This window comes from Nymphalis io, chromosome 30, assembly GCF_905147045.1.
Source record: "Nymphalis io chromosome 30, ilAglIoxx1.1, whole genome shotgun sequence".
Lineage (NCBI taxonomy): Eukaryota > Metazoa > Arthropoda > Insecta > Lepidoptera > Nymphalidae > Nymphalis > Nymphalis io.
The window spans coordinates 3309509-3336327 of NC_065917.1; the positions used below are offsets into that span (position 1 = coordinate 3309509).

Below are 26819 nucleotides of genomic sequence, written 5' to 3' on the forward strand. Positions count from 1 at the left end.
ATTTTTGCTCCGTTTGTAGTTGAAACGTTTAGACAAAAAGTGAATAAAAATATAAAACCTCGTTTTATTGCCTCTGCTGGTGACAGGAGAGCTCATCAGGTCGTCCAGAGGATCGGAATTGCGATTCAAAGGGGAATAATAGTATGCTTGCCGCCACGCGGTCACGTTTTATAGAATAGGAAGGTGGACGAGCATATGGGCCACCTGATGGTAAGTGGTCACCAAACGCCCTTAGACATTGGCATTGTAAGAAATGTCAACCATCGCTTATAGCCAATGCGCCACCAACCTTGGGAACTAAGATTTTATGTCCCTTGTGCCTGTAATTACACTGGCTCATTTGATTTGCACAGTTGCTATTTTTGTTTTTATATATTAAAGGCACCACCTACCTCATATCCTACGAGTTATCACTTACACCGTTGGTTGTCTGGAAGAGATCTCTTTGTAGCAATAAGGTCGCCAAAATTGTATGCTACTTTTATTTAGGCTGTATCCATGTTTTGTATTTTTTTTCTTTGTGGTGTACAATAAAGTATAAAGAAAAGTAAATGCCTAAATGTAAATAAATAAACTATGTAATCGTTTAGTAATTACATAATTACTTATTGTTAATAGCAAAATATATATTTTTTTGTTTCATTTTTATTAATATATTTATTCTTAATTATATTCATATATGTTTTTATATTTCACCAATAGATGGCGTTAGTAGTATTTTAAATCGCGCTATCGTCGTGCCATCTTAATAATATAAGGTGTGATTGTGTTTTTGTTAATATGTTACACCCCACCGATTACGTCCCGAGCCGAGGTGCGATATTGTAGGAGACACCCTCATGGTGGACGTCACGCAGAGCCCGAGTCGGCTCAAATATCAAAGCGAAGTCTAGTACTCGCCACAACGCCCAGTGATGCTTGCTGTAAAGGCCAGTAGGGCTAACAGCATACATTCATCAGGATATATATATTAATATGAATTATAAAATACATATACAAGCTGAAGGATATAACCAGTTTTCCTTTGTGCTCATTTTTATTTTTTAATGGCAATTAGTCATCAACGCCCACAGACATTGGCTCTGTAAGTAATATTAACCGTATCTTACATCACCAATGCGCCAACCTTGGCAACCAAGATGGTACAGCAGCTGAGAAACATTTATAAGTAAAACCGTAAATGTTTAAAATTGAAATACAGATAAAAAATCTAAATTGTAAATCTTAACCGAATATCACGGGCTTAGTTTAGTTCAATCCCGTGGAAGCAAATTTGAATATTCATTTGTTTTTCTTTATAAATCGTCAAGCGGTTGACGGTTTGATTATAATAATATTATATATAATCCGCGCATAACCAGAGCATACGCTAGTTAGGTGTAAAGTATATAACTAAGTATATAACACGTCACGTCTTAACAAAGCGAATCAAAGGCAATTTATAAGTACTGTCCGGCTGGACAGTGTTATACGGAGCTTGCAATCATATTTTTTAACTATAAGTATATAAGAATATTAAGTCACTTTTATCACTTCAATTGTCTAAATATATAAAGAAATGTTCGTGGTTCATTTCTGTTATCATTAACAAATATAAAGTTAAAAATTAATTATTAACTTTAATATAATAAGCTCCTTAATATATTTTTTCATCTATTACTATAAGAAATATTAACTATCCCTTACAACGCCAATGGCCCACCAACCTTAGGGAAGATGTTACGTCCCTCGTGCCTGTAAGTACACTGGCTCACTCACCCTTTAAACAGGAACACAAGAATACCAAGTACTGCTGTTTTGCAGTAAAATATCTGATGAGTGACTCATTCTACTACCTACCCAGAGCTTGCACAAAGACCTACCACCAAGCTAAAAGTCCCAACAACTGGCTATGTTGAGTTTTTATTTAGATGAAAACCGTAGTGACAAAAAAATCTCACTCACAAAACAATTATAGAAATTATATTCAAGAATGTTTTCGGCTATTTCATAAAATTCGGGGCCTCCACGATTGTCTAAGGGCCTGCGAACCTTCAAATATCGCCCTTAGCTATTAAACAAAAGCTTGTTCGCTCTCGCATTATAAATACATACGAAGATACGATGGATATATTTCACTGTGCATTCGACCGCGGATCATATAGCAGTGCGAAATGTGTAAGTTTTTAATATTTATTTATTTTAGTTTTACTTTATTCCACCACGTTGCTCCAATGCGGGTTGGTGGAATACACATGTGGCGGAATTTCAGTGAAATGATGTCTCATTTGCGTGCAGGTTTCCTCACGATGTTTTCCTTCATCGTAAAGCACGTGATGAATTATAATCACAAATTAAGCACATGAAAATTCAGTGGTGCTTGCTTGGGTTTGAATCCACGATCACCGGTTAAGATGCACGCGTTCTTACCACTGGGCCATCTCGGCTATCTGGGACATCTCGGCTATAGTTTTACGTATGAACATATAGTCTGCCTCGTTGGGCTAGTAGATATGGTCCTGGGTTCGAATACTAGGTCGGCCCGATAAATATTTATTCGGTTTTCCTGGAAGTTGGAAGTGAATTAAAGTACAGTCATTAAAGTACAGTCTAACGTAAAAATCGTTGGTCCTGCGCCTGAACTCTTTCTGATCGTGTCGGATTTGCCGTCCCATCGTATGAGGGAATAGAGAGTGCACCTATGTTTGCGCATACACTTGTGCACTATTTACTTTGTGCTTTGCTTAAATCGCCAATGCGCCACCAACCTTGGGATCTAAGATGTTACGTCCCTTGCCTTGAATTACCCACTCACCCTTCAAACCGGAACACAACAATAACAAGTACTGCAATTTTGCGGTAGAATATCTGATGAGTGGTACCTAGCCAGGCGAGCTTGCACAAAGCCCTACCACGATTCTAGTTTCTAAACGATTGTTTTGAATGATTTGGATATTTTTGAACGTTATCTGGGATACTGTTTTAAAAGCGTATGCATTGTCCAACAATTTATCTCTGTGTGGTCGGGTAACATCGGACCAATTTGGAATGATAATGGATAATCTGTTTTTACATATATATATAGTGCAATGAATTCCATTATAAGGATATATAAGTAATGCCCCATTGCTGGTCTGAATCCTCATCTCCTATTCCACCACGTTTTGTTAATGCAACAGAATTTATGTACATACAATTAATCTCTCGATGTTTCCAATCATCTATCACATTATCTTGAAAAATATACGAAAATTTATCTTGAAAAAAAAACCGAATGTTTACTTGACATACATACAAGTCAGTTAACATAACGCGTTTATAATTAATAAAACAATTGACTGACGCGACATTCAATTGATTTTTGATTAGTAACTGTCAATGTATTAAAATAATTAAGATATAATTAAATATACGTTAAAGATAATCAAATGTTCAATTGATGTTTTTTTCCGTAATATATTGTTAGCGATTATCTGTGGACAATAGCACGTAATACATCGTAGCTGTCACAGGCTTCTGTTGTTTATTATTACTTTCAAGCGGGAAATTGTTATCTGTCAGTGTAAGAGATGCTATATATTGCTATTATTATAAAAAAATGTTAATTGAATTTAAAATTTTAAATCGTTTCTTTATCTTTGCTAAGAGAAATTTGCAAAAAGGAGGTTGAGGCGCTTTTTGGTGTGACAAAAATATAGTAATAAAATCAATTAAAATCACATTATAAAACACGCTTTGAGTCGAAAAAAAATCGCAAAGAACTTCGTTCCTGACGGGGGTCCCCCGAACGCACAATTTTTTTTTAAATATATAATATACTAGCACTAATAATTATATAAGTATTAAAAATTTTGTATCCAATGTACTTACTAGTTTTCGCTCGTGTGTTCGGGGAAGGGGGTCAGATATTAGGTAAAAAAATAGCCTATATCGTCCTTAGGGCTAGCTTCAAGCTAGCTTCATATCAATTTTTATCAAAATCGTTTCATTGGTTTAGCTTAATAGACAGTCAGAGTTACTTTCGCATTTATAATATTAGTATGAATTCAGTCTGATTAGCTTTTTTTCCCATAAATACTAGCCCTGAAGTATTTGCTTACGTATCTGTTTTAACTTATGATTTTTATTTTTAATGAATTCGATTTCTTAACAAAACAATTGGACAATTTTTTTTTTCAAAATGTAAAAAAAAAAAGACTAATCTAACTAAAAAAAATAATCAATATTGCAATATGCTTATTTTTATAAAATGTCAACATTATTTTTACAGTCTTATATCTGATCCCAAACTAAGCAAAGATCGTACTATGGAAACCGGACAACTGATATATTACATATACTACTTTTCTTTTGTAAATACATACTTATATAAATAATTACACCCGACTCAGGACAAACAGACATTTGTGTACATGAAGCACACAAATATCTGTCCTGGGTGAGAATCGAACCCACAACCTTCGGCGTGAAAGGCATCTACCAACCACATAAACCGGCCCGTCAGTTTATATCAAATAGTTTATTATTTTAGTAATTTATTATAATTTAATATATAATTGAAAATGTAAATTCCTAATAATATATTGTTAGGAATATGTCAAGACTATAAAAAAGTACTAAAAATTGTCTATGATCTCATCTTGATATCTTTCATAAGACATTGACAGTCTGCCTCAAGGCTGCGTATGAAGGTCTATGCCAGTTAACTCGGTGACACTTAATACGTTAATAGTATATAAGTGTATATATAAATATTAAAGACCAATTATAAAAATAATACATATATTATATGATTGAAAATGAAATCAAAGTCATAATTATTCATTCAACATCAAAGCATTACACTTGCTTATTGATAGTCAGACCAGAAACTACCACTTGATGTTAACTATTCCTTACATGGCTAATGGGCGACCAATTTCGGGAACGAAGTTATGTCTCTTGTACCTGTAGTTACACTGTCTCACACATCCTTCAAACCGGAACGCAACTATGTATTATTGTTTTATGTAAAATCAAATACAATTAAATATATGTATCACACCAGAAAATCAACTTGAATATCATCTGTATAATTATGATCAGCCTGATATTATATAATAAAGAAGCCTGAAGCATTCACAGTTTTCTTTATTCAAAAGAATGACCGACGCGTCTTGCGCCTGAATGATTTTTAGAGCAACATGAACATTATTTGCGTCTTGTTGCTAAGCATTGTGTCACAGATGAATTATTTTTATTATAAATCTACCGTGTCAATTTTTATATTTTAATCACTTTTCATCGAACATTGATGTACCATTTTTTGTATTCTAAAATTTAAATGTTAATATATATTTTAATTAGTTTTATTCAACGTTAGTCTCGAAAGAATAATAAAGTAGCTATTTTCTTTTTCAGTGCGACTACTTATCTTTGGGTTACTGCTATCAACGATAAATACGTTTCCTTTAAAAGATGAAGAGACCATTATCGAAGAGGTAGACACAAAGGAAATCGATGATTTAAAAAAAATTTTGAATGACGTTTCTTACGTCACAAACTTCAAAAACATGATGGCGGATTATGTCAAATCTCAATATAAAAATTTGACAGTTTACGATATGGAAAAAATACAAGAGTATTTGGAGGAATTCTGCCACAGATTCGCAAGAGATTTGAAAGATATCGTCGAAAATATCGACAAGGCCAGGACGATTGAGAAAGTCGACGACAATTTACCTGACAGTACTTTTGATGACATTAAAAAGTGTATAAAAAATGAACTGCCGAACGTAACGGACGAGACCGCGGATCAAATCACATATGTTTTGAGGAAGAATATATTTGAAACGCGGCAAAACATAGACGCTGTGATTCGTAGTTCAAAAATCGCAGCAGTTCTAAACTCGTAGATTGATCTTGAAGTTTTATTTTATTTTTAATATAATTGGGAAACATAACAGTACACACCACATACATTATACAACAATTAACTCGTTTACACACCAATCAAGTTACCACTTAAAACTAATTCATGAATGGCAGTAAACAAGCAATTTAGTAAATTATAAACAATAATTATGAAGATTCAAACAGCTAACAAACAGCAAAACAATAAAATATGACAAATGCACACTAACTCTTTTTTTAAATGTATTGAGCGTACAAGAAAACATGTCCAAGTCATTAATTCCTATTGTAGCTCTTACAAGAACGTATATATATATATATATAAATTCGTTTTGAGCATAATTGGTTTGAGTGGAGGGAAGTGGATTAATGCACTATTGCGTGTGTTCACTTTTTTACATCTAAAGTAAATTTTGCTTAAAAGATATGACTATCATTTGTTATTTAACTTTTTTTGGAGTATATTTATGTTATAAGAATAAACGTGTGTATTCTTTTGGATTTATAATTTTTAAAACTCAATATTTTTTTAATATTATGCTATTTTTTTTGGATATCTTGTCAAATTATTCAGACGTGGCGAGTCGAGCCCAGGCAACCAATTTATTATCATGTGTGTAATTTGTATTTATAATATATGATGGCGAAGGAAAATTTAAAATAAAATTGTTCAAATCAATCATCACCATCAGATCAACCTGACGGTATGTGGTACCGCCGCCTACGTTAACGCTGGCTGGACCAACCTTGGGTGCTAAGATGTTATGTCCCTTGAGCCTGTAGTTACACAGGCTCACTCACCCTAAGTATTGCTTTTTGGCAGTAGAATAAATGACGAGTGGGTGGTGGTACCTACCCAGACGGGGTTACATAAAGCTACCATCAATTATCGTCTCAGCCCGCACTGATTAATTCAGATATAAAAAACCTGACGGGTACCACGGTGTTTTATTATTCAAAATCGAGAACATTCATATTTATTCATAGAGGTTTCATATATTTTACCAATAGATGGCGTTAGTAGTATTTTAAATCGCGCTATCGTCGTGACATCTTAATAATATAAGATGTGATTGTGTTTTGTTACAATTATTAATAAATTTCCAATATTATATACAAGTTGAAATACGTTACTTTTTTTTTGGTTTTCCTCCGGGATTAATTCTACAAAGTGTTCTTTGACGTGATCAATCATTGGTTAAGGAAGTTCAATTATTTATTTCGTCATCTTTACAATTCACTACGGATAAAAACACTGTTATTGTAGGTATGTATCATTCTCCGTCTAATAATAACGCTGATAGCTTTATTGAATACCATAATAGGTATACGGGTTTATATAAATTAAAAATTTAGAATGATATTATTACAGGTAACTTTTATATAAATTAAATTCTGAAATCCATGTAAAACATATAATAATGACTCAAGAGAAACTCGCCTTGTGAGCAGTACATAAGTGGGTGCACTAACACAGAGGCACACTCTATTCCCTCACTCACATAATTGGGTGGGACGCAAATTCGACATGACCGGAAAGAGTTGAGGCGCAGGGCCAATAGCTTTATGTGCTTTCCGAGGCAGAGGAGTGTACCCACTTCCAACTTCGAGACTCCAGCCTGCTACGGGGAATCTTTGATACATAACCCTTTTTGCCCTTACCAAACGGTAAAATTGATAATTTTTACATTTAATTATTTTAATAAGATGATTTGTGTTTAGTTTTGTTTGATTATTAGAGGATTAAAACTGTTAATTAAATTATTAAAGTTCACAAGTTCTATATATATCAGCCGAGATGGCCCAGTGGTAAAAACGCGTAAATATTAACCGATGATCGTGGGTCCAAGCCCGGGTAAGAACCAATGAATTTTCATGTGCTTAATTTGTGATTATAATTCATTTCGTGCTTCATGGAAACCTGCATGTGTATAATTTCACTGAAATTCTGCCACATTTGTATTCAGCGTGGTGGAATAAGCTCCAAACCTCCTCCTCAAAAAGGGAGAGGAGGCCTTCAGCCCAGCAGTGGGACATTCACAGACTGTTACGGGAAGTTCTATAGAAAAAATGTCTCATAAATAATTTTGAAAAACTTTTTAGGCCTCACCCCACTTTCCCCTACTTTACAAAGTGTAAAACTAAACGTTATGAATTATGTAAATTAAAATTATATAATTTTTACACTAAGAATAAGCATTTGTCGAGGTAATTTGCCAATTATCAATAATTGGTAATATAATTCCCATATAAATATCAAATTAGCATTGGTATAATCGTAAACGTCACTTCCATACATTTTGGTCTTTTCCAGACATTAAATTTTTAATCATCTTTTTTATCATTATTAGGCCAGCGTTTGATCGTTGTCTTGCCTGATGTTAAGCACCGATACGGTCTAGGATGTAGCACGCTTGCCTAGAAGAAACCTGTTCACTCTGGATTTGAAAACACCAACGTCATACCTATCAGGAAATACAGACTCAAGCAAAGTTTTTCACAGTTTTGCAGTGCGAATGATAAATGTGGATTCGAAGCGCTTCGAACATAGGCGGGGAATTCCCACTGTTTACCTATAGGGCTTTGATCGTGTTTGCCTGGCCGTTCAATCGTAAAAGGAGGCGGGAATTAACTCGTGTAATTCATGAGCACATTCTCTAAAACGTAATCAATTGGAAACGAAAAGTGACGCAACTACACCTCGATGTTCAAGACTTAAGCCTAGATTTGACTAATGTGTCGTCTCCAATCAGTCTCTTGGCGCGCCTCTCGATCAACTCCAGAGCCTGAAGGTAGTACTAAGCAGAGTCGTCCCAAAGGTGAGAGCAGTACTCCATAAACAACCTGACTTGTGCTTTTTATAAGCTAAGCAAATGTTATGGAGTAAAGAATCGCTATATGGGCTTTAGACTCAATAAAAGAGGCGAAATTTAGAGTCGACGTGAGAGTAACGCTAAGAAGTTCAATTACAATAAGCTAAGAGTTTCAATCACCTGGGATTTGTCTGGTGAAAATAGATGTTTAACATCAAAATAAAACAAATTAATTCATAATGCTGTTCATTTAATGTTCTTAAAACTAAGGTCCGTGTTTAAATGCGTCTTTCGTTTAAATCATATATATTTCTATACATCTCGTTTCTCAACATTTAATTGTAGTAGTATCTGAATTGCTCCCTGAGTTCTTTAGGCATATCCAAGATGCTATTGAAGCACACGCAGATACGGGTTTTCGCTGGTGAGTTAGGATAGAATCCTGGTTTAAGTGGTCCTGAAATACAGAATTAAATTAAATGATTATAAAACATACATATATTAATCTATAATTAATTAATTCTTGACAATAATGATATTATTATCATTATATACGAGGGTACGTACTAAAGTCCTCAGCATGGAAGAGATTGAGATTGCTTAGTACCTTTATTCGTTCATGTTTTTTAATGGTAAAGTTATTGTTACATATTATAATTTATACATATGATTATGGATTTGGACTGCCTCGTTGGTCTAAGTGGCTAGATATAAGGCCGCAGACCCCCAGATCCTTGGTTCAAATCTCAGGTCGGCCATATAAACAAAAAATAAAAAAGTTATTGGGTTTTTCTGTCGAAAATTTTCAGTAACAGCCCGGAGTCGTGAAGTTGTAAGTGTGTATATTTCCATCGCTCGAAGAGCATGTAATGCCGTTAGTCGTGTGCCTGAAATCGTTTACGGTCGTGTCCGATTGCCATACCAACAGCTGAGAGTGCACCTGTGTTTGCGTACACACTTGAGCACTATAATATGTCCTGCACAGTTGGATAATCTCTCTTGAGATTGACCGCCGTGGCCAATATGAGCAAAAATATAATCAAAATGATATATATAAGGAAACAATATGAGCTAAATGAAAATTTATTAACTTTAACATTCATCTTTGAAATTATATTTACGAATGACGGCCATGATTATGAACACAGTGAGATGAATACAATTAATTGCTCGTGAATGTGTATGGGGATAAAATTATTATTGATTATTAATAAAAAACTTACCACTGCCACAATTTTTTGGAGTTCCGATAGGTCCAACTTGCTTGTCATTTGGTTTTTGTGGTCCATTTGGTGATCCTCCTACAGGGGTGTTGGGTTGTTGTGGTCTTTTTGATGATCCTTCTTGTGGATTGTTGGGATTTGGTCTTCCAGTTGGTGTTCCATAGCTTCCGCTTGTGCTGTCTGCACTGCTATCAGCAGACGATTGGCTGTAGGTTGTACTGCTAGAACCAGGGGAGCCGTTTTGTGATCCTTGCTGTGGTTTGTTTGACGAACCACTGTCAGGTTTGCTTGATGATCCGTCTAGTGGGTTATTGGGTTTTTGTGGTCCATTTGGTGATCCTCCTACAGGGGTGTTTGGTTGTTGTGGTCTTTTTGGTGATCCTTCTTGTGGATTGTTGGGACTTGGTGTTCCAGTTGGTGCTCCATAGCTTCCGCTTGTGCTGTCTGCACTGCTATCACCAGACGATTGGCTGTAGGTTGTACTGCTAGAACCAGGGGAGCCGTTTTGTGATCCTTGCTGTGGTTTGTTTGCCGAACCACTGTCGGGTTTGCTTGATGATCCGTCTTGTGGGTTATTGGGTTTTTGTGGTCCATTTGGTGATCCTCCTACAAGGTTGTTGGGTTGTTGTGGTCCTTTTGGTGATCCTTCTTGTGGATTGTTGGGATTTGGTGTTCCAGTTGGTGCTCCATAGCTTCCGCTTGTGCTGTCTGCACTGCTATCAGCAGACGATTGGCTGTAGGTTGTACTGCTATAACCAGAGGAGCCGTTTTGTGAACCTTGCTGTGGTTTGTTTGACGAACCACTGTCGGGTTTGCTTGGTGATCCGTCTTGTGGGTTATTGGGTTTTTGTTGTCCATTTGGTGATCCTCCCACAGGGGTGTTGGGTTGTTGTGGTCCTTTTGGTGATCCTTCTTGTGGATTGTTGGGATTTGGTGTTCCAGTTGGTGCTCCATAGCTTCCGCTTGTGCTGTCTGCACTGCTATCAGCAGACGATTGGCTGTAGGTTGTACTGCTAGGACCAGGGGAGCCGTTTTGTGATCCTTGCTGTGGTTTGTTTGACGAACCACTGTCGGGTTCGCTTGTTGATCCGTCTTGTGGGTTATTGGGTTTTTGTGGTCCATTTGGTGATCCTCCTACAGGGGTGTTGGGTTGTTGTGGTACTTTTGGTGATCCTCCCTGTGGATTGTTGGGTTTCGAAGTTCCAGTTGGTTCTCCATAGCTTCCGCTTGTGCTGTCTGCACTGCTATCAGCAGACGATTGGCTATAGGTTGTACTGCTAGAACCAGGGGAGCCGTTTTGCGATCCTTGCTGTGGTTTGTTTGACGAACCACTGTCGGGTTTGCTTGGTGATCCGTCTTGTGGGTTATTGGGTTTTTGTTGTCCATTTGGTGATTCTCCCACAGGGGTGTTGGGTTGTTGTGGTCCTTTTGGTGATCCTCCCACAGGGGTGTTGGGTTGTTGTGGTCCTTTTGGTGATCCTTCTTGTGGATTGTTGGGATTTGGTGTTTCAGTTGGTGCTCCATAGGTTCCGCTTGTGCTGTCTGCACTGCTATCAGCAGACGATTGGCTGTAGGTTGTACTGCTGGAACCAGGGGAGCCGTTTTGTGATCCTTGCTGTGGTTTGTTTGACGAACCACTGTCGGGTTTGCTTGATGATCCGTTTTGAGGGTTATTGGGTTTTTGTGGTCCATTTGGTGATCCTCCTACAGGGGTGTTGGGTTGTTGTGGTACTTCTGGTGATCCTTCCTGTGGATTGTTGGGGTTTTGAGTTCCAGTTGGTTCTCCATAGCTTCCGCTTGTGCTGTCTGCACTGCTATCAGCAGACGATTGGCTGTAGGTTGTACTGCTAGAACCAGGGGAGCCGTTTTGTGATCCTTGCTGTGGTTTGTTTGACGAACCACTGTCAGGTTTGCTTGGTGATCCGTCTTGTGGGTTATTGGGTTTTTGTTGTCCATTTGGTGATCCTCCCACAGGGGTGTTGGGTTGTTGTGGTCCTTTTGGTGATCCTCCCACAGGGGTGTTGGGTTGTTGTGGTCCTTTTGGTGATCCTTCTTGTGGATTATTGGGATTTGGTGTTCCAGTTGGTGCTCCATAGCTTCCGCTTGTGCTGTCTGCACTGCTATCAGCAGACGATTGGCTGTAGGTTGTACTGCTATAACCAGGGGAGCCGTTTTGTGATCCTTGCTGTGGTTTGTTTGACGAACCACTGTCGGGTTTGCTTGGTGATCCGTCTTGTGGGTTATTGGGTTTTTGTTGTCCATTTGGTGATCCTCCCACAGGGGTGTTGGGTTGTTGTGGTCCGTTTGGTGATCCTTCTTGTGGATTGTTGGGATTTGGTGTTCCAGTTGGTGCTCCATAGCTTCCGCTTGTGCTGTCTGCACTGCTATCAGCAGACGATTGGCTGTAGGTTGTACTGCTAGAACCAGGGGAGCCGTTTTGTGATCCTTGCTGTGGTTTGTTTGACGAACCACTGTCGGGTTTGCTTGGTGATCCGTCTTGTGGGTTATTGGGTTTTTGTTGTCCATTTGGTGATCCTCCCACAGGGGTGTTGGGTTGTTGTGGTCCTTTTGGTGATCCTCCCACAGGGGTGTTGGGTTGTTGTGGTCCTTTTGGTGATCCTTCTTGTGGATTGTTGGGATTTGGTGTTTCAGTTGGTGCTCCATAGCTTCCGCTTGTGCTGTCTGCACTGCTATCAGCAGACGATTGGCTGTAGGTTGTACTGCTGGAACCAGGGGAGCCTTTTTGTGATCCTTGCTGTGGTTTGTTTGACGAACCACTGTCGGGTTTGCTTGATGATCCGTTTTGAGGGTTATTGGGTTTTTGTGGTCCATTTGGTGATCCTCCTACAGGGGTGTTGGGTTGTTGTGGTACTTTTGGTGATCCTTCCTGTGGATTGTTGGGTTTTGAAGTTCCAGTTGGTGCTCCATAGCTTCCGCTTGTGCTGTATGCACTGCTATCAGCAGACGATTGGCTGTAGGTTGTACTGCTATAACCAGGGGAGCCGTTTTGTGATCCTTGCTGTGGTTTGTTTGACGAACTACTGTCGGGTTTGCTTGGTGATCCGTCTTGTGGGTTATTGGGTTTTTGTTGTCCATTTGGTGATCCTCCCACAGGGGTGTTGGGTTGTTGTGGTCCTTTTGGTGATCCTTCTTGTGGATTGTTGGGATTTGGTGTTTCAGTTGGTGCTCCATAGCTTCCGCTTGTGCTGTCTGCACTGCTATCAGCAGATGATTGGCTGTAGGTTGTACTGCTATAACCAGGGGAGCCGTTTTGTGATCCTTGCTGTGGTTTGTTTGACGAACCACTGTCGGGTTTGCTTGATGATCCGTCTTGAGGGTTATTGGGTTTTTGTGATCCATTTGGTGATCCTCCTACAGGGGTGTTGGGTTGTTGTGGTACTTTTGGTGATCCTCCCTGTGGATTGTTGGGTTTCGAAGTTCCAGCTGGTGCTCCATAGCTTCCGCTTGTGCTGTATGCACTGCTATCAGCAGACGATTGGCTGTAGGTTGTACTGCTAGAACCAGGGGAGCCGTTTTGTGATCCTTGCTGTGGTTTGTTTGACGAACCACTGTCGGGTTTGCTTGGTGATCCGTCTTGTGGGTTATTGGGTTTTTGTTGTCCATTTGGTGATCCTCCCACAGGGATGTTGGGTTGTTGTGGTCCTTTTGGTGATCCTTCTTGTGGATTGTTGGGATTTGGTGTTCCAGTTGGTGCTCCATAGCTTCCGCTTGTGCTGTCTGCACTGCTATCAGCAGACGATTGGCTGTAGGTTGTACTGCTATAACCAGGGGAGCCGTTTTGTGATCCTTGCTGTGGTTTGTTTGACGAACCACTGTCGGGTTTGCTTGGTGATCCGTCTAGTGGGTTATTGGGTTTTTGTTGTCCATTTGGTGATCCTCCCACAGGGGTGTTGGGTTGTTGTGGTCCTTTTGGTGATCCTTCTTGTGGATTGTTGGGATTTGGTGTTCCAGTTGGTGCTCCATAGCTTCCGCTTGTGCTGTCTGCACTGCTATCAGCAGACGATTGGCTGTAGGTTGTACTGCTGGAACCAGGGGAGCCGTTTTGTGATCCTTGCTGTGGTTTGTTTGACGAACCACTGTCGGGTTTGCTTGGTGATCCGTCTTGTGGGTTATTGGGTTTTTGTGGTCCTTTTGGTGATCCTTCTTGTGGATTGTTGGGATTTGGTGTTCCAGTTGGTGCTCCATAGCTACCGCTTGTGCTGTCTGCACTGCTTTCAGCAGACGATTGGCTGTAGGTTGTACTGCTAGAACCAGGGGAGCCGTTTTGTGATCCTTGCTGTGGTTTGTTTGACGAACCACTGTCGGGTTTGCTTGGTGATCCGTCTTGTGGGTTATTGGGTTTTTGTGGTCCATTTGGTGATCCTCCTACAGGGCTGTTGGGTTGTTGTGGTCCTTTTGGTGATACTACTTGTGGATTGTTGGGTTTTTGAGTTCCAGTTGGTGCTCCATAGCTTCCGCTTGTGCTGTATGCACTGCTATCAGCAGACGATTGGCTGTAGGTTGTACTGCTATAACCAGGGGAGCCGTTTTGTGATCCTTGCTGTGGTTTGTTTGACGAACCACTGTCGGGTTTGCTTGATGATCCGTCTTGAGGGTTATTGGGTTTTTGTGGTCCATTTGGTGATCCTCCCACAGGGGTGTTGGGTTGTTGTGGTCCTTTTGGTGATCCTTCTTGTGGATTGTTGGGATTTGGTGTTCCAGTTGGTGCTCCATAGCTTCCGCTTGTGCTGTCTGCACTGCTATCAGCAGACGATTGGCTGTAGGTTGTACTGCTATAACCAGGGGAGCCATTTTGTGATCCTTGCTGTGGTTTGTTTGACGTACCACTGTCGGGTTTGCTTGGTGATCCGTCTAGTGGGTTATTGGGTTTTTGTTGTCCATTTGGTGATCCTCCCACAGGGGTGTTGGGTTGTTGTGGTCCTTTTGGTGATCCTTCTTGTGGATTGTTGGGATTTGGTCTTCCAGTTGGTGTTCCATAGCTTCCGCTTGTGCTGTCTGCACTGCTATCAGCAGACGATTGGCTGTAGGTTGTACTGCTGGAACCAGGGGAGCCGTTTTGTGATCCTTGCTGTGGTTTGTTTGACGAACCACTGTCGGGTTTGCTTGTTGAACCGTCTTGTGGGTTATTGGGTTTTTGTGGTCCATTTGGTGATCCTCCTACAGGGGTATTGGGTTTTTGTGGTCCTTTTGGTGATCCTTCTTGTGGATTGTTGGGATTTGGAGTTCCAGTTGGTGCTCCATAGCTTCCGCTTGTGCTGTCTGCACTGCTATCAGCAGACGATTGGCTGTAGGTTGTACTGCTATAACCAGGGGAGCCGTTTTGTGATCCTTGCTGTGGTTTGTTTGACGGACCACTGTCGGGTTTGCTTGATGATCCGTCTTGAGGGTTATTGGGTTTTTGTGGTCCATTTGGTGATCCTCCTACAGGGGTGTTGGGTTGTTGTGGTACTTTTGGTGATCCTCCCTGTGGATTGTTGGGTTTCGAAGTTCCAGTTGGTGCTCCATAGCTTCCGCTTGTGCTGTATGCACTGCTATCAGCAGACGATTGGCTGTAGGTTGTACTGCTAGAACCAGGGGAGCCGTTTTGTGATCCTTGCTGTGGTTTGTTTGACGAACCACTGTCGGGTTTGCTTGGTGATCCGTCTTGTGGGTTATTGGGTTTTTGTGGTCCTTTTGGTGATCCTTCTTGTGGATTGTTGGGATTTGGTGTTCCAGTTGGTGCTCCATAGCTACCGCTTGTGCTGTCTGCACTGCTTTCAGCAGACGATTGGCTGTAGGTTGTACTGCTAGAACCAGGGGAGCCGTTTTGTGATCCTTGCTGTGGTTTGTTTGACGAACCACTGTCGGGTTTGCTTGGTGATCCGTCTTGTGGGTTATTGGGTTTTTGTGGTCCATTTGGTGATCCTCCTACAGGGCTGTTGGGTTGTTGTGGTCCTTTTGGTGATACTACTTGTGGATTGTTGGGTTTTTGAGTTCCAGTTGGTGCTCCATAGCTTCCGCTTGTGCTGTATGCACTGCTATCAGCAGACGATTGGCTGTAGGTTGTACTGCTATAACCAGGGGAGCCGTTTTGTGATCCTTGCTGTGGTTTGTTTGACGAACCACTGTCGGGTTTGCTTGATGATCCGTCTTGAGGGTTATTGGGTTTTTGTGGTCCATTTGGTGATCCTCCCACAGGGGTGTTGGGTTGTTGTGGTCCTTTTGGTGATCCTTCTTGTGGATTGTTGGGATTTGGTGTTCCAGTTGGTGCTCCATAGCTTCCGCTTGTGCTGTCTGCACTGCTATCAGCAGACGATTGGCTGTAGGTTGTACTGCTATAACCAGAGGAGCCATTTTGTGATCCTTGCTGTGGTTTGTTTGACGTACCACTGTCGGGTTTGCTTGGTGATCCGTCTAGTGGGTTATTGGGTTTTTGTTGTCCATTTGGTGATCCTCCCACAGGGGTGTTGGGTTGTTGTGGTCCTTTTGGTGATCCTTCTTGTGGATTGTTGGGATTTGGTGTTCCAGTTGGTGCTCCATAGCTTCCGCTTGTGCTGTCTGCACTGCTATCAGCAGACGATTGGCTGTAGGTTGTACTGCTGGAACCAGGGGAGCCGTTTTGTGATCCTTGCTGTGGTTTGTTTGACGAACCACTGTCGGGTTTGCTTGTTGAACCGTCTTGTGGGTTATTGGGTTTTTGTGGTCCATTTGGTGATCCTCCTACAGGGGTATTGGGTTTTTGTGGTCCTTTTGGTGATCCTTCTTGTGGATTGTTGGGATTTGGAGTTCCAGTTGGTGCTCCATAGCTTCCGCTTGTGCTGTCTGCACTGCTATCAGCAGACGATTGGCTGTAGGTTGTACTGCTATAACCAGGGGAGCCGTTTTGTGATCCTTGCTGTGGTTTGTTTGACGAACCACTGTCGGGTTTGCTTGGTGATCCGTCTAGTGGGTTATTGGGTTTTTGTTGTCCATTTGGTGATCCTCCCACAGGGGTGTTGGGTTGTTGTGGTCCTTTTGGTGATCCTTCTTGTGGATTGTTGGGATTTGGTGTTTCAGTTGGTGCTCCATAGCTTCCGCTTGTGCTGTCTGCACTGCTATCAGCAGATGATTGGCTGTAGGTTGTACTGCTATAACCAGGGGAGCCGTTTTGTGATCCTTGCTGTGGTTTGTTTGACGAACCACTGTCGGGTTTGCTTGATGATCCGTCTTGAGGGTTATTGGGTTTTTGTGGTCCATTTGGTGATCCTCCTACAGGGGTGTTGGGTTGTTGTGGTACTTTTGGTGATCCTCCCTGTGGATTGTTGGGTTTCGAAGTTCCAGTTGGTGCTCCATAGCTTCCGCTTGTGCTGTATGCACTGCTATCAGCAGACGATTGGCTGTAGGTTGTACTGCTAGAACCAGGGGAGCCGTTTTGTGATCCTTGCTGTGGTTTGTTTGACGAACCACTGTCGGGTTTGCTTGGTGATCCGTCTTGTGGGTTATTGGGTTTTTGTGGTCCTTTTGGTGATCCTTCTTGTGGATTGTTGGGATTTGGTGTTCCAGTTGGTGCTCCATAGCTACCGCTTGTGCTGTCTGCACTGCTTTCAGCAGACGATTGGCTGTAGGTTGTACTGCTAGAACCAGGGGAGCCGTTTTGTGATCCTTGCTGTGGTTTGTTTGACGAACCACTGTCGGGTTTGCTTGGTGATCCGTCTTGTGGGTTATTGGGTTTTTGTGGTCCATTTGGTGATCCTCCTACAGGGCTGTTGGGTTGTTGTGGTCCTTTTGGTGATACTACTTGTGGATTGTTGGGTTTTTGAGTTCCAGTTGGTGCTCCATAGCTTCCGCTTGTGCTGTATGCACTGCTATCAGCAGACGATTGGCTGTAGGTTGTACTGCTATAACCAGGGGAGCCGTTTTGTGATCCTTGCTGTGGTTTGTTTGACGAACCACTGTCGGGTTTGCTTGATGATCCGTCTTGAGGGTTATTGGGTTTTTGTGGTCCATTTGGTGATCCTCCCACAGGGGTGTTGGGTTGTTGTGGTCCTTTTGGTGATCCTTCTTGTGGATTGTTGGGATTTGGTGTTCCAGTTGGTGCTCCATAGCTTCCGCTTGTGCTGTCTGCACTGCTATCAGCAGACGATTGGCTGTAGGTTGTACTGCTATAACCAGAGGAGCCATTTTGTGATCCTTGCTGTGGTTTGTTTGACGTACCACTGTCGGGTTTGCTTGGTGATCCGTCTAGTGGGTTATTGGGTTTTTGTTGTCCATTTGGTGATCCTCCCACAGGGGTGTTGGGTTGTTGTGGTCCTTTTGGTGATCCTTCTTGTGGATTGTTGGGATTTGGTGTTCCAGTTGGTGCTCCATAGCTTCCGCTTGTGCTGTCTGCACTGCTATCAGCAGACGATTGGCTGTAGGTTGTACTGCTGGAACCAGGGGAGCCGTTTTGTGATCCTTGCTGTGGTTTGTTTGACGAACCACTGTCGGGTTGGCTTGTTGAACCGTCTTGTGGGTTATTGGGTTTTTGTGGTCCATTTGGTGATCCTCCTACAGGGGTATTGGGTTTTTGTGGTCCTTTTGGTGATCCTTCTTGTGGATTGTTGGGATTTGGAGTTCCAGTTGGTGCTCCATAGCTTCCGCTTGTGCTGTCTGCACTGCTATCAGCAGACGATTGGCTGTAGGTTGTACTGCTATAACCAGGGGAGCCGTTTTGTGATCCTTGCTGTGGTTTGTTTGACGAACCACTGTCGGGTTTGCTTGATGATCCGTCTTGAGGGTTATTGGGTTTTTGTGGTCCATTTGGTGATCCTCCTACAGGGGTGTTGGGTTGTTGTGGTACTTTTGGTGATCCTCCCTGTGGATTGTTGGGTTTCGAAGTTCCAGTTGGTGCTCCATAGCTTCCGCTTGTGCTGTATGCACTGCTATCAGCAGACGATTGGCTGTCGGTTGTACTGCTAGAACCAGGGGAGCCGTTTTGTGATCCTTGCTGTGGTTTGTTTGACGAACCACTGTCGGGTTTGCTTGATGATCCGTCTTGAGGGTTATTGGGTTTTTGTGGTCCATTTGGTGATCCTCCTACAGGGGTGTTGGGTTGTTGTGGTACTTTTGGTGATCCTCCCTGTGGATTGTTGGGTTTCGAAGTTTCAGTTGGTGCTCCATAGCTTCCGCTTGTGCTGTATGCACTGCTATCAGCAGACGATTGGCTGGAGGTTGAACTGCTAGAACCAGCGGAGCCGTTTTGTGATCCTTGCTCTGACCCTTTAAAATAAATAAACAGACATAAAATATGCTACCCTCTAATTAACAAAATATAGTCTGGGTAAGTACTAGCCACTAATCATTTATTTTACCGGTTAACAGCAAACCATTCATAATGTACCGGTTTGAAGGATTCCCGAGTCAGCGTAACTACAGCCACAACGAATTAACATATTAATTACCAAGGTTGGTGGCACCTTGGCGATGTGCGAAGGAGTGGATATTACTTCCAGAGCAAATGCCTATTGATGGTGGGATCCATTGGCCATTCTTACCATCAGGTGACCCATTTGCCTGTCTGCCTACCTATGTTAAATAAAAAAGCGTTTCTTCCACGCCAACCTGAGTAAGCTATGCATGTGCTTCTCAGAATATTAATATGTGTATTCAAAAAAAGGGAGCGCCGTGCGTCTCCGATTTATGTACTTTCACTGCAAATAGCTCAATGCTATAGGCAACAGCACAGCAATTAGCACGCTTTACATATACGTATTATGACAGACGATGGTGGCGCGTTGACGATATTGATCATAAATAAAAAACCAAATATCCAATTCGGCAGCGATTTGTTATATCCCTCCATGATATTACTGCCTTTTTAAAAAAAAAGACTATAGGACCAATTCTATTAACAAATGATCACTTTATCGCAATCGAATCGAAGCGTGATCGTTGCCATTTATCCGTTTTCCTATTCTTTAATTGAATTATCAACTATTGGCATAAAAGCTAACAATTACGTTTTGGTTTGACATAGTATTGTTTTGTTGTCGCCATCTTGCCAACTTAAAAATATTAAAAAGAGAGTTACGACTTAACAGAAAAATATTACGACATATTTCAATCAAATATGAGAAAACAAAATAACATAAATTACTAATAACAAAAAAATAACATGAATTACTAATTGATAGGTTTGTTGCATATGCGTTTAACTGACGTTTGTCCAGCAAAGCTGAACCCTATTTATTATGATTCATTATATAAATCTTAGGTCAACTTACATTGTTCATTTTTAACTTTGTTTTGTATATAAACTTTCAAACATCATCATTTTACAAACTATAATTTACAGGTAGCTAAAGCTTCAGCCATAGTTGAATTGAACAGTTATTTTATAGCATTTTTATCGAATAATTGTCCGATATGATTCTTTAAATTGACATAACTTTTTTATTTATGATCCGATTAAAATAAAACAAACACTAAATTTTAAGCTTGCCAAAAACCGCAACCAAATCTGTTAAGCCGTTTCTAAGATTAGCGCGCACAAACGCACAGACAATATGAAAAAAATTCTACACTTCGCGCCGAGAATAAAATACTTTGCGACGGATCACATTGTAAAATGTACCTGTGACACTCGACCCAGCAGATCCACTTTCACTCTGTGCCCAGTTGTTTGAGTTAGTCTGTGCGTTGCTGGTGCTGCTAGCACTGCTTCCTGCTGACGATTGGCTATAGCTTGAGCTGGTTGTACTAGGAGAACCATTTTGTGGGCCTGTTAAAAATTAAGTCAATATGTCTATTAATTATCTTGGAGCCCGATTCGACCTTAGGATGATTTTAATAAAGTAGGTATATATACAGTTGCGTCTTATGTACTTATGTATACATTATGATATATATATATATATATATATATATATATATATATATATATATATATATAAGTGTTAATCACATTATTTAAAATTATTTATATATATATATTATATACATATATTTACCTGTGTAGTCAATCGGATTATTAACGTGTTGTCCCCAATTTCTTGTAGATGAACTAACTGGCGGCTTGCTTGGAATGACGAGTGGTTGATATTCGCTTTCGAATGGTTCATTTTGAGGGTTCACAAATTCCCTTGGTGCATATAGATATCTATTATTCTCGTATTCTGGGGTCGTTAAAAAGCCACGCTTATAACTTTCACTTGGACGAATATTAACAAAAGATGGACGCGAATAAGGTACAATGGGTTCCGGATATAAAGGAGAAGGGTAAAACGGTTGAGGATAGAATTGTGGTGGGTATCGGCGAGGCGGATAATAGTATGGTGGTTTCGGTGACAGTAGAGATGCGGGATACGGTTTACGTATTTGTTGATTTATATTAATTTCCCCTGTAACAGAAAAATTCAATTGACTAATTGCCTGAAATTTAATAGAAGGTATATATAAATACGAGGTATGCTATTTCGCTCGTTAAAAGTAACAAAAAATCGATAACATAAACGAAGATATATTTACAACAAATATCAAAGTAACTACCAATGTTGCAACAGCTTAGTAATTGTTAAGACGTCTACAGAAGTTTACTTACACAGAAAATGATAGAAGAAATTTGATGGTGACGCGGTAGAAGGGTTTTTATAAGTATATGGCTATGTACACTTACCTGAGTCGTATTTATAGTTTTTGCTTGAACTAGACGACGCTTGCTCCGAGTCAGACACCGATTTCCAGTACGCGTTATCGTTTCCGTTATTAACTTGGCCGGAAAATTCGTTACGGTTACTGCTGGAACTCTCTGCTTCATTCGAAGAGCTAGCAATATTCTTCCAATTATATTTTTTTTGATTCGTCCCACTAATTAATGCAGGTTCTTCGTCTTCTGCAAAGAATATCATGTTATATATCATAATTACGATTATAGACTTTATATGGAGGGCAATGGTTATAATCTGTTATGTTTGTGTTCAGGTTTGTTCGTTTGGAGAATTTTTCAAACTAACAGACCAGGTGGTTTGCCTCTGTTGTAAATTTTTTCGATTATCAGAATCATTTCGTAAACCCCTATACGAGAATATGTTCTTTTATTATATAACCCCTGAATGAGACTAAATTTTATAACTTTGTACAGTTGCAAACCACTCTGTTCTGAGCTTGAAACTACGAACTTACCCACAGGCTCGAGTGTCAGTGTTATGATTTGTTTACCAAACTTGTCCAACTTCCTGTCCGCGAAGAACTTGTATTCATTATCATCATCTGCAAGTTTTTGACGTTATAAGTCCACTTGCTAGTGACGCTATATTATGGGTTGGGGGTTTCATGTCACGGGACGATAATTTTGGGGGTATAATTTAATTTAATTTAATTCTCAAGAACTTTTAAAAGATAAAAAGTAGCAAAAAATTAAGTGTATTTGAGAGAATACGTAAATTGTTGTAAGTTTTTATATTTACAACAAAACAAACACAATTTACACGGCATTTGCGGTACATAAAAAGTAAATAATACGGATTATTAATATCATTAATATTTTACAATTTTATTTTATTATAATCATATTTCAGTATGTTAGAATTCTGTGTTAGGGGTTTAATTATATGTCTTGGGGAAGCTATTTGTTTTATACATATCGGTATTTGTATATTAGCGGGGGGGGGGGAATATATTAATTCGATCGATAAAAAGACCTAATAGTTCTTCGTTTTTCGCAGTAGAATCTTCATCCTTAACCTGTGCCTCTCTTAGTTTAATCTAGGTATTTAACCAATAATATAAATGCGAACGTAACATTGTCAATCTGTCGGTTACACTTCCATGGCTAAACCACTAGACCAATTTCGATAATATTATTAAGAACCCCTAAAACCCCTAACACATTATTAGTTCTTAAGAAATTGTATTTACCTCTTCCATATTCATCAGTTATCTTTGAATTGCTAAACTAATGGTTTAAATTTTTTCACGTTGTCAAATCAGGCTTACTATTTGAAGTTGTGTAATGGTTTTTTCTATAAACTGTTTGGGGGGCGAATTGTTAAGCAATACTCTGTCCTCTTCTGTCCAATTTACAATCAATGATGACAGACAGAGAGCTAAGAAGGAGAACAAATCTACTAATCTATAACGATTACGTTACGTTCCCGATTCGATTCCAATACATATTTAACTATTTTATATCTAGTTCGAAGCCGAACCGATATAATGTTAACATATACTGTTGTGTCAAAAACAAACTTAATTGTTAGCTTTTATACCAGTAACAGTAACAGCCTGTCAATGTCCCACTGCTGGGCTAAGGCCTCTTCTCCCTTTTGAGGAGAAGGTTTGGAGCTTATTCCACAACGCTGCTCCAATACGGGTTTCAATGAAATTAAACACATGCAGGTTTTCTCACGATGTTTTCCTTCACCGGCAAGCACGAGATGAATTATAAATACAAATAAAGCACATAAAAATTCAGTGGTGCTCGCCTGGGTTTGAACCCACGATCGTCGGTTAAGATTCACGCGTTCTAACCACTAGGCCATCTCGGCTCTAGCTTTTATACCAATAGTTGACAATTTGTTAGTGGAATCCTCTCCGTTTTTAAGTAAGCGCATACAGTAACAAGTAAGATAATAAATGAACAGTTGAAAATATATGAGTTAACCCAAGAATTAAAGTGTATTCTTTATCTGTTTAACTAGCTTATCGCCCGGCTTCGTACGGGTAGATCGTCTACGTCGGGGAAGTAACTGACAAATTTCAAGTCAATCAAGCGGATAATTTAGGAGGTCTCGTGATGAGTTGTATTTCGTTTATATTTATTGTTATATATGTAGATTATAAAGATTCTAAGTTTCTTAAATAAATATAAAATAAAAAACTTCTCACCTGGAAGATCAAGCTTAATGTATTTTCCATCGTCTGAAAATAATTATTAACAATATTTAATATATTACTTTTATTATTTAAAAAGATTACATGATTGCTACAAGCATGCTACTTAATAGCACGCTCTATTTTTATTAAAAACACATTAAAAAATATTTACTCTGAGCAGGCTCCTATCACACTTGATATTTAGAACTTAAATTTTTCTTAAACTGATTGATAATATTTTAGGGCCCCGTCGGGAAATTTACAAGTTTAAAAGTTGATAAAAGTGTTTCTGGTCGTATCGGATTTATGATAAGGAGTAGAGAGCACGTGTCGATCAATAAAATGGCCGCCGAGATCAAAGACGATGAAAATATATTTAATTGAAACTTACGGTGTTTTGGTGCTACCAGGGCATCCAGTACCTGTGAAAAAAGAAAACAAAATTAGGCAAGGCTTCTTCACCAGCACATTCCTTTATTATATGAGTGTATATATGATTGAAATATCGATATTTTGAACTAGTTTTTTAAATAATAAGACAGTATTTTACAAAACACGGAGCTTATAAAATATTAATTATTATTAAATATTAGTGTAATTACAAGAAATTCTTAGATCTACTGACTATTATTTCGTAGATTATTTTTTAGCACATAACTGACATATATAATAAGCATTTTGGGAACATTGATATATTTCATTTATCTTTGATTAAATTTAAAGATAATATTTGTAACAATCTTAAATTAACTTAATTATATATTTTTAATATTGTCCAATAATTTTTCTCTTATTGTGTTAAAGTATTTGAGTCCATTTTATGTTTCATCAATCGGTGGAAACTTCGCTCGATAATGTGATATTTAAATTGTATTATGTAATTAGATTATATTTTATATCTGTTTGTTTCCCAAATAATAAATAAATAAATAAATAAATATGATCACGGTTTCTCATGACAACACCAAGTCTTAAAAAATTTAATCAACGATCCTTATCGATAAACATCGATATTTTGTAGTCGATACTTAAATATCGATACTAAACTATCGATATCAATATCCCTACCACTCATAATATACTCTACCGCTAATCAACAATCCTAAGTATTGTTGTATTCCGGTTTGAAGGGTTATTGTTAAAATGTATTATTCTTGTCGATTATTTATTTATTTATAACTAAACACTTGTTATAAATGCCTCCGTGTTAGGGGGAGACGGGTGGTTATTAAGTAAAAAAGTAGCCTATGTCCATCCTTGGGATTCAAGCTTGCATCGTACCAAATTTTACCAAAATCGGTTCATTGATTTAGTTGTGAAAGCGTGACATACAGACGGAGTTACTTTCGCATTATTAGTTAAGACGAAATAGCAATTGAAATCCCCTTAAAATTTTTATCAAATTTTGAAAGCACTTCATGCAGTATGTCTTGTGCAGACAAGTTGTCATTTTTTTAAATTTATTAAAAAAAAAAATAATGTCTGAATAAAGTGCTTACAAATTTTTTTATAAATTGTAATGGGATTTAATACGTAGACAAACTGACAAATGCGGCAATCGATAGAATAAATCAGTATAGACATTGGCTTTGTAAGAAATATTAACCATGCCTTACATCACCAATGCACCAACAAGTTACGAACTCAGATGTTGTGTCTCATGTGCCTGTGGTCATTGGCTCGCCTTTTAAACCGTAACATAACAATACTGTTGATGACAGTAGAATATATATATAATAAACACAGAAAAAAAGGAAAAATAACTAAGTAACAGCCTGTAAATGTCCCACTGCTGGGTTAAGGCCTCTTCTCCCTTTTTGAGGAGAAGGTTTGGAGCTTATTCCACCACGCTGCCCCAATGCGGGTTGGTGGAATAAACACAGACAAACAAATAATTATATATATAATTAAAAAAAAATACTTACACCAAGAGAACAGAGCAAGATTAGATAAGAAGGATTCATTATTAAGGTCTTAGGACTAGATATCCTTAAAAGACCACTGATCCGACTAGACTATACCGTCCAGGGAATAAAATTGCCATTTTATACCAAAAGAAATTATTATACAAACAAAATTATTACAGATAAAACAAATACATTTAATGGGTAATAAATAATCGATTACAGCTGAATAAATAATACTTTTGTTTCGAAAAAAAAAAACAGGTGTCGCAGTGCGCCTTCGGTTTTCATTGTCTATAAATTGTTTTTGGTCGCCATTACAAATAATAATCCATAATAGTAAATGACGTTTGACGAACAAATTGGTAAAACAATATTGATAAAACTTATATCGAAAGATGCACCGCGTTTTGTAGAAGGGTTTAGTATATAAAATTACTATATATATAAATACGCTTATAGCAGCTTAATAGTGCTTTTTAGAAATATTTATCTGCATTTTTTTTTCATTATTATAACAATTAAGAAAGAAATATTATTACTACTGTAAAAAAAAAGTAAAGTAACAGCCTGTTAATGTCCCACTGCTGGGCTAAGGCCTCCTCTCCCTTTTGAGGAGAAGGTTTGGAGCTTATTCCACCACGCTGCTCCAATGCGGGTTGGTGGAATACACAGGTGGCAGAACTTCAGTGAAATTAGGCACATGCAGGTTTCCTCACGATGTTTTCCTTCACCGTCAAGCACGAGATGAATTATAATCACAAATTAAGCACATGAAAATTCAGTGGTGCTTGCCCGGGTTTGAACCCACGATCATCGGTTAAGATGCACGCGTTCTTACCACTAGGCCATCTCGGCTTTTACTACTGTAATAACATATATTCTCTGTACTCTATATACTCCTGAATAAATTACCTCTTTTATAGTATAGTTGTATATTTATCGATACGACAATATTATTAGTATATTAGTTTTGAGTTTTGATAACTATATTTTATGCAATTTAAATAAAAGCAATTAATATTTTTCATAATTAATATTAATAATAATGTCCTCCTGACCGATTTCGGACACAGCGGCCAATCTCAAGAGAGATTAGCCAACTGCGCGGGAGATATTATAGTGCACAAGTGTGTGCGTAAGGTGCACTCTCTATTCCCTAACTCTCACAATCCGAT

General features: G+C 39.1%; 2 protein-coding genes across 2 annotated transcripts in view; one reads left to right on the forward strand and one right to left on the reverse strand.

Moving 5' to 3' along the window:
- The first annotated feature begins 2119 nt into the window (after positions 1 to 2119).
- On the forward strand, positions 2120 to 6372 carry LOC126780136 (uncharacterized). Its single transcript, XM_050504406.1, has 2 exons — positions 2120 to 2157; positions 5380 to 6372. The coding sequence occupies exons 1-2, from the start codon at positions 2154 to 2156 to the stop codon at positions 5871 to 5873; spliced, it is 498 nt and encodes a 165-aa protein (XP_050360363.1). The 5' UTR covers positions 2120 to 2153; the 3' UTR covers positions 5874 to 6372.
- Positions 6373 to 9019: 2647 nt separating this feature from the next.
- The window catches only part of LOC126779843 (mucin-19-like), a 31503-nt gene continuing 13703 nt past the window's right edge, over positions 9020 to 26819 (reverse strand). The window contains exons 3-8 of the mRNA XM_050503966.1: positions 22046 to 22132; positions 21540 to 21755; positions 20875 to 21039; positions 20499 to 20645; positions 9908 to 19144; positions 9020 to 9141 (exon numbers count right to left, since the gene is read on the reverse strand). Coding sequence (XP_050359923.1) covers positions 9020 to 9141; positions 9908 to 19144; positions 20499 to 20645; positions 20875 to 21039; positions 21540 to 21755; positions 22046 to 22132 — 9974 coding nt within the window. The remainder of the gene's footprint in view (positions 9142 to 9907; positions 19145 to 20498; positions 20646 to 20874; positions 21040 to 21539; positions 21756 to 22045; positions 22133 to 26819) is intronic.